A 15248-nucleotide genomic window follows, 5' to 3' on the forward strand; every position below is an offset into this window, starting at 1 on the left:
CTCTAAGGTCGAACTGGCATTATTGATACTTAGATAGTAGTCCAGTCAAATCATGAAATGATCACAAATGAGCTGGTAGTTTCTGTAAAATAAAATCCAAAGGTCCAGATTTGGCCTCTCCTGTCAACAAACAAATTCCTCCACATGCCCCTCCAGATTTAGTAAAACGTCGCGACGCATCGTTGAATTCGCAGCCTTCCACTTGTCGTGCACTGTCAATGGTATCAATTCAGCAACTTACAACGTCCAGTGCAACATCTGTAATCCTTGTAAAGGTAATTGATACAATGAGCATCAGAATTCTTACACCAATGTGCTGTGGAACAACAACTTCCAATACATTTTGCTGATTGTCCATTGTCAGTTATGCGAGCATTGTTTACCTTTTCTTTCTTAACTTTTAATAAATATAAATATGAATATTGAAAAAACACACTGTTTAACAACAACAAGCAACAATAACGATGAAAATGAAAAGGACATATACGAGCACATCACCATATCATGCTTGCATAAGTCTGCACCTGCGTCTCAAAGATCTAGCCTAGATCACAAATTCGTGTCTGAATGCCTGAATGCAAAACCAAAGTAAAACAAAACATTTCTGCAAAATGTAATGTGACAAATGTAATGAGAAAAATTGTGGCATATCTGTAACAGTATAGGGGCCATACAGCCAAAAGTGCTCGATTTAACGGTTATGTAGGACAAATGTTTCAAATGGACAAATCATTTATCAAAAATCAAAATGTTCAGAGTCTGGAGAATCTTTTCTGCCATATTGTCAACTATGTAACAGGTATAATTTAATTTAGATTTTTTTAAATCTGTGCGTAATTCAATACATTAAAATTGATGGGTTAAAATGACATTTTTGGTGAATTTTGTTCAGTATTGACCAAAAAAAGTTATTTTCACATGGGAATAAGCCCAATCGGCATTGGAAGTTTGCAAGCATTGTAGGACAGTTTTTGCAGTTTTGGGACACTTTGTCCTTTGACCTTTCAGAAAATTCAGAAATATTGGGTTTTTGTACGTACAAAATATAATCTAAAATGTTTTACAATATTAAAACAAATATGAAAAATATTAGTATTTTATAAATTAATTATTTGGTATTTTTAATGATCAAAATTATGACAATAATAAGAAAAATAATAATAATTACGTCAATTTTCCCGATATGTCAGAAGTCAAAGTGTCCCAAAACTGCTCTTAAAAACCGGAAGTTAGAATGGCGATTGGGCTTATTGTTTTGAAAAATGACATATGCATCTTGCAAAGTGTATCAATTTACTAAGATGGATGTTGGATCAAAAAAAGTCAATGACAACTTTTTTCTGTGACCTGTGGTTTTTGACCTATGAACTCATGTAATTCATAAGCAGGCGAAGCGCGACAAACAGAAAGATTCTTTGGCCAAGAAAATGGTTTGGTAGAACCAAAAACGGTTCATACTGCTTTTCACTTTTTTAGCTTCGCGATGAGTCCTTGAATTAATTAATTAGAAAGTCCTATAATAAATCCTATTTAAATCTTGTTTTGGGTGTATTTACCTCTTCGTCATAGTTGAGCGTGCAGGACTGCACAGACAACGAAGAAATCGATATTAAAAACACAATAAGTGTGAGCATTATTATATAATTAAAGGAGAGTTTCATCAACGAATCAATCGATTATTCGAAAGTCACCATCATTGCATCAAGTTAGCGTGATCAGTACTGATCAGCATCACCAACAGTATTTCCTCTCAGCGACTATAGTATTCTACACTCAGGGCCTGGTTTTACGACGACGTCAATTGTCATTTTATACCTGAATCATCTTTAACTTGAACGATCGTTTAAACAAACACCCTTTAAGATGACTTCTTCCGAGAAGTACGCACCACTACCAACACCATTAGATCTTAATACAATTTCGTGCAATATACATAACATTCAGGGTTGTTGTGATCAGCAATGTATTCCAATTTCTGAAGCTTATGGCAAAGTACCCTCGCCACTACCACCACAGTCGTCATGCTCACCAAAATCACTCAAAGGCCACTTTGATAGCCAAGAGAACAATGAAGACGAGAACAAGGAGAGAGGAAATTGGGGAAGCAAATTTGACTTCATCTTGTCCTCCGTTGGTTTTGCTGTAGGTTTGGGAAATGTCTGGAGATTTCCATACTTATGCTATAAGAATGGAGGAGGTAAGCTCTAAACTTTGTGAAAGTCCAGGCCTATACTTATAAGAAGTTCTTTCTTTCTGTTCCTTTTTTTTCCAAATTTTTATGTGCAGTTCTTTGTAATCCACAACAAGATCTTTATTCATACAAGAAACAACAACAATAAGGTATGCAATTTAAATTTTTTTTAATGTTCCCTCTTTTTTTTTGCAGGTGCTTTCCTTATCCCCTACATTATCATGTTGGCAGCTGCTGGTCTTCCTATGTTTGCCATGGAGCTCGGTTTTGGACAATTCACCAGCAAAGGTTGTATTGGTATTTGGACAATGGCCCCATTATTTAAAGGTAAACACTTTATTTGTCATTCCTTGTTTAGTATTGACTGATAAAACGTAAAAGAGGAAAAGAAGTCGTTCAAGTTTTCGAACAAATAGTTGTTTTCAAGCAAAAAGTACAAGCAGTACAACAGCAAAATGCAATGACATGACATAGCTTCCTGGACCACATTCACAGCCCAATAATTGGCACCCAACACAAGAAATCTGTGAGTAAGTGGAGTAGTGAGTGTGAAACAAGACCTGTTTCTGGGAGAAAGTGTATGAAAATCAGAAGCAGCCCCGTTCCACACTATTCCACTTACTCTTTTGAAATGATCACCTGTGTAATGATCTTGTACGCATTTCTTTGCTGGTTGCCAATTATTCGCCTGTGAATGTGGGCCAGGAAGTACACCCATCGAATGTGTGTCATCAGCCCTCAGATCGGCCCTCAGACACACACATACAGGCATAGAGTTCTGCAGTAGCATGTTTTGTTGACATTTTGTGTAATGTTTACATCCATAACAGTTCTAATACCATCATCAGACAACTCAAATACAAAGGATGTCAGTTGGCAATCTTAATGTTATGCAATCAAGTTTACAACACTATCACTCTTACAATGAGCAAAAAGTCACTCAGGTATGCAATTCAAGGACCAATATTGATTACCTGAAGTGGCCTACTGCAAATGACCAGATATAACCTTTCTCATTTTCATGTTATTTTGCAATAACAAAACCATGTTTTCCTTGATTTTGGTATGAAATTGAGCAAACAGAATTAATTGTCATGTCAATTTGGAGTTATTAGGGGCAACTAAAACTGATATAAGGTAAGTTTTATATGTTTGGAATCTGTATTGCCTATTCTGAAGGAATTATTGCCATGTAAACAAACCATCCCTTGGCCAATATGGACATGGTGTACAGCTATTCAGTACACTGTTTTCCATGGGTGACTGTAGGAACCCATGGATTCGATCCATGTAGCCAGGAAGCTCTTCCATGTCAGTGCATTTTGCTGTGTGTCAGATGGACACCTGCTTGGTTACTGACATGTGTGTAATTTTGGTTCATTTTGATAGACAGGATTTTAAGATATGACCTTGTGAAAAATTATGAGTTTCTTTTTTGGCTTAGTGTATACGTGGTGGGCAATAATAGAATTAAAATAAGTATTTGATCTGAAAATTGGGTGAACCATACAGAGAAAGCTCAACATAAATGGTCACCTCATATTACTAAAGCCTTTCTTTAGACTATCCGTTAGGCTGAACAGTTGGCAGCTATCGCGAAAACCAGCTACAATCTAAATGCAAATGTGTTATTCATTTATTTTTTATGTATGATAACATAATGCCTCAAATGTCTTACTTTTCAAGTCAGTGCACGTAGTTTATAGATAACAAAATGACAGGTTTAGGAAAATTATATATTGATTTTTTTAGCATATGTTGTTGTTTTCATATTACTTCAAAAAATGTAGGAGGAACAATCTTTACCGACAAAAATTGTCGGGCTTATTTTTGGCTTATTTTGGGCTTATGTATTTTTTTTTCTGGATTTCGCAAATATAAAAACGCAATGCGGTAAATTTGCTCTCGAAAAAGAAATGAGCGCGGCCTACAGAAAACGAACTTGTTTGTTTATTTGTTAGTTTTTTATTTATTTTATGAATCGCTGACAAGGGATAGTCTTCAGTGAACGGCTCTTTTCAGAGCCACAAAACCATTGTACATTACCAGATAGGCCATGTCTGCTAGTTCTCTTTTGACACGGGCAATCTTCAGCGGACGGCTCTTTTCAGAGCGGACGGTCTTTAGTGAACGGCTCTTTTCAGAGCCCCCATAAACATTTACATTAACAGATAGGTGATGCCTGCTAGTTCACTGTTCACAAAGGGCACTCTTCAGTGAACGGCTCTTTTCAGAGCCATCAGTAGGCAAGGGGCGGCCTACATGTCTCATGCTTAAGTTTAGGCGAGGTCTGCTTTTCATTGTCCACAAAGGGCAGTCTTTAGTGAACGGCTCTTTTCAGAGCCATCATTTATTTATTTATTTATTTATTTCTTATTTAACCTGGGGTGACCAATCAATGCACTGGCACTGTTCTCCCTTGGTTCCCAGGTGGGTAGGCAAGGGGTGCCTACATGTCTCATACTTACGTACATTGTCCTGCAGAAGTCAAGAGCTATGACGAAAGTTTGACAGTTCTTAACTTGGAAGTAATCAAGTAAAAGATTTTGTGCAATGACGAAGTTATTTTCTTATAACACCAAATGCTAAACTTATTTGTAAGATTTGAGTGAAAAATAGTTTTTCAAATTTGTATTTCAATTTAGGTATTGGCATCGCTATGTGTATCATCACCGCGATTGTATGTGTGTATTACAACATGGTTATTGCCTACACATTGTTCTACTTCTTTGCATCTTTTAACAAAGTGATGCCATGGAGTGGTTGTGACAATTACTGGAACACAAAAAATTGTACTATCAATACCGCCAACAATTCTACAAGTGAAAATGACACCATTGGATTTAATGAAACAACAAGACCATCTCAGGAATTCTGGAAGTGAGTAATTCTTTTCGAAATCGAATGTATAGTCACATTGTTAATGCTCAGAAAAGTTAGTTTTTACACCGCACACCCTACTACTTGCAAGGTATAGACACATTTTCAGTACCCTGCAAAGTTAGTTTTTACATTACGCACTCGACTGTTGTACTAACCTCTGGTATGTTTATTTCCATATACTTTTTACGGTTTGAGTGTGCGTTCCTTATCGTCATATGACATTGATATGGAACATTTTGAAACCGTTTTCAACTTCAACTACAAGAATTGTAGAAGCTTTGACCAATAAGCCTTTTTGAAATACTAGTATGGCGAGCACAAAAAGGAGAGCGCGTACTTTGAATTGGGTAATCTTTTGTTAGCTGAGAAGCATACAAAAGATTACCCAAACCAAAGTACGCCCTCTCCTTTTGTGCCCGCCATACGTCAAAAAGGCTAATTACATGTAGCATATCAGTTGACTGCCAACGTAACTTTGACTGCATTTTATTGACCTAAAGCGGCATACTGTGTTAAAGCAAGAGCTACATAATCATATTAGGGATGACCATCATAATTTCATGTTGCCCCTTTTGCTACAAAAGATTGTTTTCTGGAAAGAACTCATCAACAGAAGTATTTTGGTGGTTAAATGGTCAAAATCGGTCAAAAAATTTTCGAATTATGAATTTTCAAAGTTTCCCATTCTGACCGGTCATTGGAACGAAATAAATTGACAAAGTCTAAATATAGCAATGTGAGCAAAATTGGTATAAGCATATATTTACCTTTTATATTTCTTTATTTTAATATATATGCAAACATGAAACAAGCATATTGTGAAAGTATCAAAGGGTTTCTTATGAAATGGCACTTTACTAGTCAATAGCATGAAGTATTTCTTCAAACCGAGGCACTGAAATCATGCTTTTAGAAAACATTTGCCAAAAATCATCCATAATGGCCAAAGTGGCACAAAATCAAAAGTCCAGGTGAACTTTTTTCCACAACAATATACACTACACATAAGAAAAATACTAATGTACTACAAGGGATTTTCAACATAGGAATCCAAACAATCAAGTACCAACATGCACAGCTTTGTCCTGATATCACTTCTGGGGTTTTAACAAAATGTTTATAACCTCTATTGTGATTGGCAGCAGCATAAGGTATCTCTTTGATAGCTGATAATGCCCAGCCATTCAGCAAGTGGCTAATAACTGACCTTGATAGGCTTGAATGAATACTGTCATGTGCTACAAAACCATCACACTCCAGGGCCTGGTCACTCCATATGCTATATCGAGCACAGTACTTTAACAATGGAGTGAAAGACTCATTATTGATTAGGCGCGTATTTTAAAAGTACAGCTCCTGTGCGTGTATAGCAGCAAGTCAGTGCAGATGGTATCAATATAAGAAAATGTTTAGGGTTGAGATCAGGTGAATAATACAACAAATGAGCATGAAACTTCACATTTATGTTCAGAAAGGTGTCTATTTAACATGATTCGAAAGGGAAGCTGGTGATTTAATTTTTGACTCGAGATCTACTTGTCCGTTTTTTTTCCCTTTTTACAGAGGGTATGATAGAGGTAATAACAACAACTCTGCCAAATTACAGCTCAGTAGGTCAAGGTGTTCACCTGATCTTATTCATCTGAATATTTTGTGCCATTATGAGCAGTGCTGCACTGCACCACTGGCAATTAAGCGCACTGTGGCGATGGACCAATTTTGACTCACACTTACAGAAAAACCAAATAAGTTATGATGCTGTAATTTGCAGGATAGTTACAAAACATAATTGGCATTAACATCTCCAATTTTTACAGAAAAATTATGAAAAATACAAGAATGAGCTCAATTTAGAAATGTCTGTGCAAGCAGTGCACAGTTGAGCTCCCTGCATGTCTATGGGAGTGTTCTAATCAAGTTGATGGTTCATTGGTCATCCCTAATCATATCACTTTCGCGAATTTGAGGAGATGCATACAAATGAGTGAATCAGTGTAACACTGTCAAACTTTATTCAACATTCACATCGGTACTTCATTTTCTCGGTACCTTTTTTTCTTCGCAGTAACTATGTTCTTGGTCGAAGTGAAGATATGCATCATATGGGCCCTATTAGATGGCAACTTTGCCTCTGCCTCCTGTTAGCCTGGATCGTCGTGTTTCTTTGTATAATCAAAGGAGTCAAATCATCAGGAAAGGTATGTTGGCCAGTATGGAACCATGCTTTATTTATTTTTAAAACAATAGTTTGCAACGAAATCTTGAAATACATGGCGTATCATGAGCCTCGGTGTGATGGTAGAGGAGCAGTGCGGGCCTTCTATTTTATCAGCCCTTATTTCATTTTCGCTTTTGCTCGAAGCCCCTGAACCATCGAGGTACCTGGACATCTTTGCTACGCCCCTGGTCATGCTGATACTGTAAAGAAGTATTCATATCTCGACTCTTTGAGACTATTTCATTCACACTTCTGCTATTCACATAGATTTATTTAGTACACTATTCTTTTCTTCTGAACTTGTCCAAATCGTAATAATTTATCTTTTTCACAGTAAGAAGTTCAATACGCTGATGTTTGTCTCAGTTGTGGGCCTGATGAGTTATTTAAAAATCACAATGAATATTATATTCTTTATAATTAAAATAAGCATAGATTTATCTAATGATCGCAATTCTGAATACTTTTCATATTCTAATTCTATACTCACATTCACATACCCCTACTTTCTCATTATAGGTTGTATACTTCACTGCAACTTTCCCGTACGTCGTACTCTTCATCCTATTCATCCGGGGGGTTACACTCCCAGGAGCATCTGACGGTGTTCTCTTCTATATTAAACCTGATTTCTCTAAGTTGTCTGATGCTACTGTAAGTAAATTGTACTTTCTTAGATTAAAGGACAAATTTCAGATGCAGATTATGATCAAACATTGCGTACATGTTAAAAACTAGATTTTGACCACAATTAACGGCGCAATTTGCGTGAAATCGCACGCTGCCCATTTAAGGAATTCCTTTTATATAGAATATCCTAAAATACTGTTATGTTAAATTATGTGTCATGTATGTAGGCCCAAAATGAGAAGATATAGGCTATGGTCAAAAGCAATGTTTTTAATGCGATAGTACTACTTATCTAAATTGAAAAAAGTCACAATATTCTGGAATCAATTATATCAGCTACTTTGATTGGAAGTATTTGTAATTTTAATACCTTTCCTCTTCAAATAATTTCATGCAGGTATGGAAGGACGCTGCTGTACAAATTTTCTATTCGCTAGGTGCAGCCTATGGAGGACTTCATACCTTGGCTAGTTACAACAAGTTTCATAACAACTTCCAAAGGTAAGCGAAACGGTCAACCATTGCTAGAACACACACAAACTTATTCTTATCATGTTCAAGCGCAGTGACGAACAGAATCGTTGAATTCAGCTAGATCCTCATGTGTGCAGTGTTACCCCAACTGTGGACAGACCAGCAGGTGTTCCATAGTCTGTGGAACAGTTCCACACTCACAGGTAGTGTTCTGTCCTTCTGGTAGGTAGCCCTATTTCTGCAAAGCGACCTTGCCCCTTCCGACCCCTGATCTTAGTCTGTTGAGACACCGCCACTCAGGCCACGTGGAATCAGCTCCAGGTGGTAGCTGCTCACTGGATTGCAGTCCCATAGCTGGTGAATTGGGAGATCTCTCTTTCCATAGGGTGAGTCTTAGTGTATCTTTCCAAGATTGTCCCAAGAGGATGAACTTTGCTTAGGAAGCTTACTCTGGATCTAAGGCGTCAGGTGCAACAGTCTGGTTGAACATGGGGTGCTTCATATCAGTGGTCTGACGCTCACGCTCTTGCATGCTGGTCACTTGTCGGCGTACATCTGGACGGGCTATAGCAGATATGGTGTAGAGACTCTACGTTGGTGTTGATCGGAGGCATCCAGTGTTAAGTCGACAGCATGAGTTGAGTGCTGGGTCCACCTTCTTGGCATGAGGTGATTTACCCACACTGGGCAGGCATAGTCAGAGTATACTAGAGTAGCATAAGGCCAAGGCTGTTGATCTGGGAGTGTCTGGTCGAGCTCCCAAACTGCAATGTTTTTAATGTGGAGTAAATTCTTTTAATCTCTACGAATAATTAATAGGATCACACTCCACATGTTTCATCGTCATAAAGAAAATGATCAAGGTTCAATAATCCACTGTCCATATTATACAGAAAAGTATATTTAATGATTCACTTCATACCTTCTTTTTTCTTTTTTTTGTTTGTTTGTTGTTGGGGTTTTTTTGTAAAAAGAAAATCCCATAATATTAATAAGCATAATCTTACCAGCTCTTGTGCATTGTTTCCTTTCAGAGATGCTATCATTATAGCACTGATCAACTGTGGTACCAGTGTGTTTGCTGGGTTCGTCATCTTCTCTGTAATCGGCTTCATGGCACATGACTCTGGTCTCCCGATCAGTGAAGTTGCTGATTCTGGTAAGGAACCATTGCCTAAGGTAAAGTATCGAGATAATAAAACCCTGTTTAGACACCCAATTTAAGATGATTGTTTTTATCCAAGTGTTAAATACAATGGGAAGACTATTTGGGAAACTCTGCTGAATATTCCAAGTTTAATATTGATAATTAATGTTACATTATTGTTTACAATCAGTTGCGTTATATACAGCCTGTCTGAAAAAAAATTGTGCAAGTGAATAGCGCCCTCTATGGTAATTAGAGAATACCGTTGTGACATAATTCTTACATCAACGTCACGGGCGCAGTCTTAGCTCTCAAATGCCGTTTGTTCTGTTCAATTTGCTTGTTCCAATTTCGAGATATGTTTATTTAACAACGAAAGGGTAAAATCACAATTGTGCCACTTTTACTAGGTAAGAGAGCTGTACATGTAAATCAATGATAGCTGATGTTGATGCGTCTAATGCACTCCTCCTTTCGGGGCGCATGCATTTAGACGCATCAACATCAGCACGCGTGGATTATTTTTGTCTAATATCTCTCCCAAAAAGTAATACGCGTTCATTAACCTATAACATGTTTAAGTCCGCAATATTTGTTTGTCTTTTAACATGTCTTAGACTTAGAGAACAGCATTTACCATAAAATCATTGACATCCCCATGTATTTAATTTTACAGCAGAATGTGAAATATTTATTTATCTTTTAATCTCTTTTCAGTGGAAAAAGAGAATCATCATTCCTGCATCATGATAAAACAGTAAAAACAGTAAAAAAATGTTGTATTGTATAATTGATGCATTCTTTTGATTTCACGAAGGAACTCTTGATAAACTTGATGCTATCCCTGTTACATTTAAAGCCCTCTTTCCTAGTAAAAGTGACACAATTGTGATTTTACCCTTTCGTCTTTAACTAAACATATCTCGAGATTAAAACAAGCAAATTGAACAGAACAAACGGCATTTGAGAGCTGAGACTACGAAGTTGACGTTAATGTAAACATTATGTCACAACGGTATGTACTAACTGCCAGAGAGGGCGCTTTTTACTTGCACAATTTTTTTTTTGAGACAGGCTGTAAATGCAACGCATAAATTCTTGAAGTCATTTCAAAACAAGCAAACCATGACGTTAAGGGAAAAAAACACTCCCATTTTAAGTTTACCTAAAAAGACTTGCACAATGATTTTGAATTGCAGGTCCTGGTCTTGCATTTGTAGCCTATCCAGAAGCATTAGCACGTATGCCCGTCTCAGCATTATGGTCTCTTCTCTTCTTTTTTATGTTGTTTACATTGGGTCTCGATAGTCAGGTAAGATGAGAACACACACAAAAAGACACTCATGCTAAAATTAATAATGTATAATGAGGTGACCTCAATGTTTATCAACAAAGACAAGGGACTGGTATATCTTTATGCTTGAGTGAACCCATGCAACCACTATACTGTTCAATACTAGTCTTGAACGGGCGGGACTTTTAAAAACACGAGCCATGAACTAAATGTGATGCGCGCGCATAGTGCCAGGCAAGACAACAATGGAGATTGTGATGATGCGTGCGCATACTGCCAGGAATTGACGTCAGAAGTCACCTCATCTATTCTTTTTGAACAATCAAGTTTCTGGCGTTTTATGATACTCAAGGGCAAATTAAATGAAGCACATAAGAGGTTGCGTCACAATTTGTTCCACGCATCGCTTTCGCAGTGCATATTATCTTCATCCGGAAGGAGAGCCTTATTCTTTTATTTAGTTCAATTTAGTCCAAGGTTTTTGATGGCATAAACTTTTCCGGAGGCAAGCAGGTATTTAAAAGGTGAGGGGATGTAGCACTGCAGAATGGTGAAAGTATTGTTAAATTTTGGCGAAAAGCCCCAAGATGTAGCTTTTAATATGCTTAACAAATTGGGATAGAGGGCCAATTTAAATTCATTCCAAGATGGCGGGTAGAGGTCATCGAACTTTATACAGGGACAAAATTCAAAGTTGTCAACTTTGAATTTTTTCCCTGTTGTTAACTTTGAATTTTTTCCCTGTATAAAGTTCGATGACCTACCCGCCATCTTGGAATGAATTTAAATTGGCCCTGCATCCAAGTTTGTTAAGCATATCAAGAGCTACATCTGTACCAATTTTGGGGTTTTTCACCAAAATTTAACAATATGTTTGCTATGATTCACCATTCTGCAGCACTAATGACGTTTTGGATCAGAAGTTGACCCTTTACAAGACAATATGTTCAGTTCATATGATTTATGAACATATTTGATCATTTGAATTGGAACTTTTTTCTCTCCTCCACCTTATAGTTTGTGATGTTGGAAACCCTTATCACTGCCGTAGTAGATGAGCTTAAGGAGTACATACCGAATGTCTACGCTTACAAGACTAGGATCACCATTGGAGCATGCATTCTTGGATTTCTGCTCGGATTGCCCATGACTACAAACGTGAGTAATATTGCTTTCTTATCAATATTTAATGTCGTGAATATTTAACTTTATGAAAATATTTAGAACAGAATTATAGCATAGGCATTTGTGATTTGTGTGACGGGTTGCCCATTTACATTAAAACACCAACCCTTAATTTTTTTGTCAGTATTTGATTATGCTTTTTATGCTATTATTTTCTGCAGGGTGGGATTTATCTTTTGACTTTGATGGACAACTATTCTGCCGGCTTCTCTCTCTTAGTGATTGCGATATTGGAATGCATTGTAGTATCCTGGGTCTATTGTAAGTATATTATATTCACCATCAGTTATCAATATAAAATAATTTATTACAAAATGTATATGACCCCAGAAATGGTAGCCATTGGTCTACTGACCAGCTCGGCACTGTACTTCAGATGGTAAATCACCTCTTCAACTATAGCTTTCTTAAGTAAATTTGAGTGAACATAAACGTTAATTAAAATAAAATAAGGAGCAAAAGAACGCGTTTGTCATGTTTGTAAGGAAGGATACCTCCTCTTAAGGCATTGAAGGATAGCATATTTTAAGGGATCCCTTTAAAATTTAAATAAGTAACAAAATAATACAAAAATCTTCCAGGTTTATTAATACGAAAAGTAACCAAAAAATTACATACATTCACATTCCACGTGTAAATATGGAAGAAACGTGGTACTACACCCCTTGATAAATTTGTGACTATTTTTGCATTTTTCTCAAAAAAATAATAACACCCTGATAACAAAAGTTATGTATAATATTATAGGGCAAAGAATCCAGTTATAACACTGGAATTTCAGTGACTCAAGACAGGCGGTACGTTATTTATGACAAGAAAAGAGGTACCGCTAGAATGCACCTCATTCTTAACATAATGAGCCACTTGCCCCTATAATATACATATCTTTTGTTACCAGTGTGTAGTTATTTTTTGAGAAAAATGCCAAATTTATCAGTGGGTGTGGTACCACCTTAAAACCAGGAAAGAAATTTCATTATTACATTCACCTGCCTTTTTCAATTCCATCAGTTTCATAATTGCTCTGTACATGATGTGTAATCGTGTTTGTCTTATGATGCAGGTGACCAAGAACGATGGTGGTTCTGGTGCGGCTCTCGAAGTGGAACATTCTTCATGTTCACAGGTGCCAGTCAGTTTGTACAAGACATGAAAGTCATCTTGAAATTTGATATGAATTGGTACTGGCGTGCCTGCTGGATGTTCATCAGTCCTGCCATCTTGCTTTTCATCTTTATCTTCTTCTGTGTCACATACGGTCCTCTTACATACCAAGAGTATACTTATCCACCTGCTATGGAATTCCTTGGATGGTGTATGGTGCTTTCTGCTGTACTCGTGATACCTGGCTATATGGTGTACTTCTTATTAGTCAAAGCCAAAGGAAATGGAATTGTTGAGGTAATTTAATATTTAATATAATTATTACGTACAAAGGAATTTTCCCGGGTACTTTTTGAGCAGATCAGCGGGAAGACTACATGATACGGGCAATTTGTATACTCCCCCTATAACTAACCCTTGATAGGCAGTTGTAACCTATGTAGTTTTCGAAGCTCTTAGCTTGTAAGCATCAGCAGTATACTAGTGATATATATTATGCATGACTAATTTAATTCGACAGTTGGGGGATATTTTATCCAAAATTTGGACAGAACAATTATCAAGTTATTATTACCTTGCACTATTTTTGAAAGATTGATGGGATTCGCTGAATCATACACTAAGCCAAAAAAGAAACTTATAATATAATTTTTCACAAGGTCATATTTTAAAATCCTGTCCATCTAAATTAACCAAAATTGCACATAGGATTGCCCAATACTCTACTCTAAACACATGTCAGTAACTAAGCAATTGCCCAACTGACACAACAACAAAATGCACTGATATGGAACAGCTTCCTGGACCACATTCACCGCCCAATAATTGGCACCCAGCAAAAAGAAATGTTAGAATCGTTGAACAGATGATAACAAGACCTGTTTCTTAAAGAAAGTGCATGGAAAAGAGAAAGCAGCACCGTTTTGTAAATTCTCACAGATTTCTTTTGCTGGGTGCTAATTATTGGCTGTGAATTTGGTCCAGGAAACTGTTGTGTCAGTTGGACGACTGATTCATACTGACATGTGTTTAGAGTAGAGTATTGAGGCAATTAAATCCTGTGTGTAATTTTGGTTAATTTTGATGGACAGGATTTCAAGATACGACGGAAAAGGACGGAAATTCGTAATTGGGACTTGTTCCAAACTATTCACCTATGCAGCCAACATTGTTATAGTTGAAATTAATTGATTATATACGCGCCCTTTATCGCTTTAATCAGGACCTATGACAGACTTGGGACCGGGACTTGGGACTAACTTAAACCGAAGTAAGCGTATTATCACAGTATTGTGTTCGTTATTTTGTTTATACTGTTAGTCAAAATTGAAATGTATACAAATTTCTTTCTCTCTCTCTCTCTCTCTCTCTCTCTTCAACAGCGTCTTGCCTTTTCCGTTACTCCTGGTGAAGATTGGGGCCCTGCCCTAAACAAGCATCGTCTTGAAGCGGGCTACCCATTTCTTCCCGATATCGAATCTGGTACTTGGTCACCCCTGCAGAATGTCAGTCTTAGTAATCCACCAGATTATAGTGATATCATCAGCAAAGATGGAAACGGTGCTGTGGTATTTGAAACGTCTACGTAAAACAAGAACTGTGTTTTACAAGAACTGATTTTTGGTAAAATGTAAACACCTTGATTTTTATTGCAGCTAATTAAAGCTTTTTTGGTAAATTATTTTGGCTTATTATATTGGCTACAACTGACAATGCAATTATTACTAGCACTTGCACTAGTACTTTTCTAATGTTGAGGAGCGAGGCAATAGTTTATCCCTGCAGGGCCAGTGAGATATTTATGCCAAATGGAAGGGAATGAAGAAAGGAATAACGAGAGAAGATAACCAAACAAGTTGTTTTGTTTCCCGCGGGATTCGCTAACCCGAGACTACTCGGGGGCCAATGACTAGGTTTCCGACCGGTAGCCACGGATGTTTTGCTGGCTCGGCCAACGAACTTGGCACTGTAGTATTTTGAAGTATGCAGGGTGGTTATGGTCAATAGCAATTTTTAAATCATTAAAAGTGGTAATTATGTTCATGCAGGTGCTTTTCGGTTAATTGATTAATGATTTTCAAATCATCCAATGATTAAGTATGAGTTTTTGGAGTGTAGTGCA

General features: G+C 37.1%; 1 protein-coding gene across 1 annotated transcript; it reads left to right on the forward strand.

The window, feature by feature from the left end:
- Nucleotides 1-1674: 1674 nt before the first annotated feature.
- LOC140156727 (sodium- and chloride-dependent glycine transporter 1-like) lies at nucleotides 1675-14800 on the forward strand. The gene is made up of 12 exons (XM_072179665.1): nucleotides 1675-2197; nucleotides 2387-2518; nucleotides 4837-5071; nucleotides 7140-7272; nucleotides 7812-7946; nucleotides 8320-8423; nucleotides 9431-9555; nucleotides 10743-10855; nucleotides 11855-11995; nucleotides 12184-12283; nucleotides 13086-13423; nucleotides 14509-14800. Exons 1-12 carry the CDS (start codon nucleotides 1864-1866, stop codon nucleotides 14713-14715), a joined length of 2097 nt encoding a protein of 698 aa, XP_072035766.1. The 5' UTR covers nucleotides 1675-1863; the 3' UTR covers nucleotides 14716-14800.
- Nucleotides 14801-15248: the final 448 nt, after the last annotated feature.

Source organism: Amphiura filiformis, chromosome 7 (assembly GCF_039555335.1).
Source record: "Amphiura filiformis chromosome 7, Afil_fr2py, whole genome shotgun sequence".
Lineage (NCBI taxonomy): Eukaryota > Metazoa > Echinodermata > Ophiuroidea > Amphilepidida > Amphiuridae > Amphiura > Amphiura filiformis.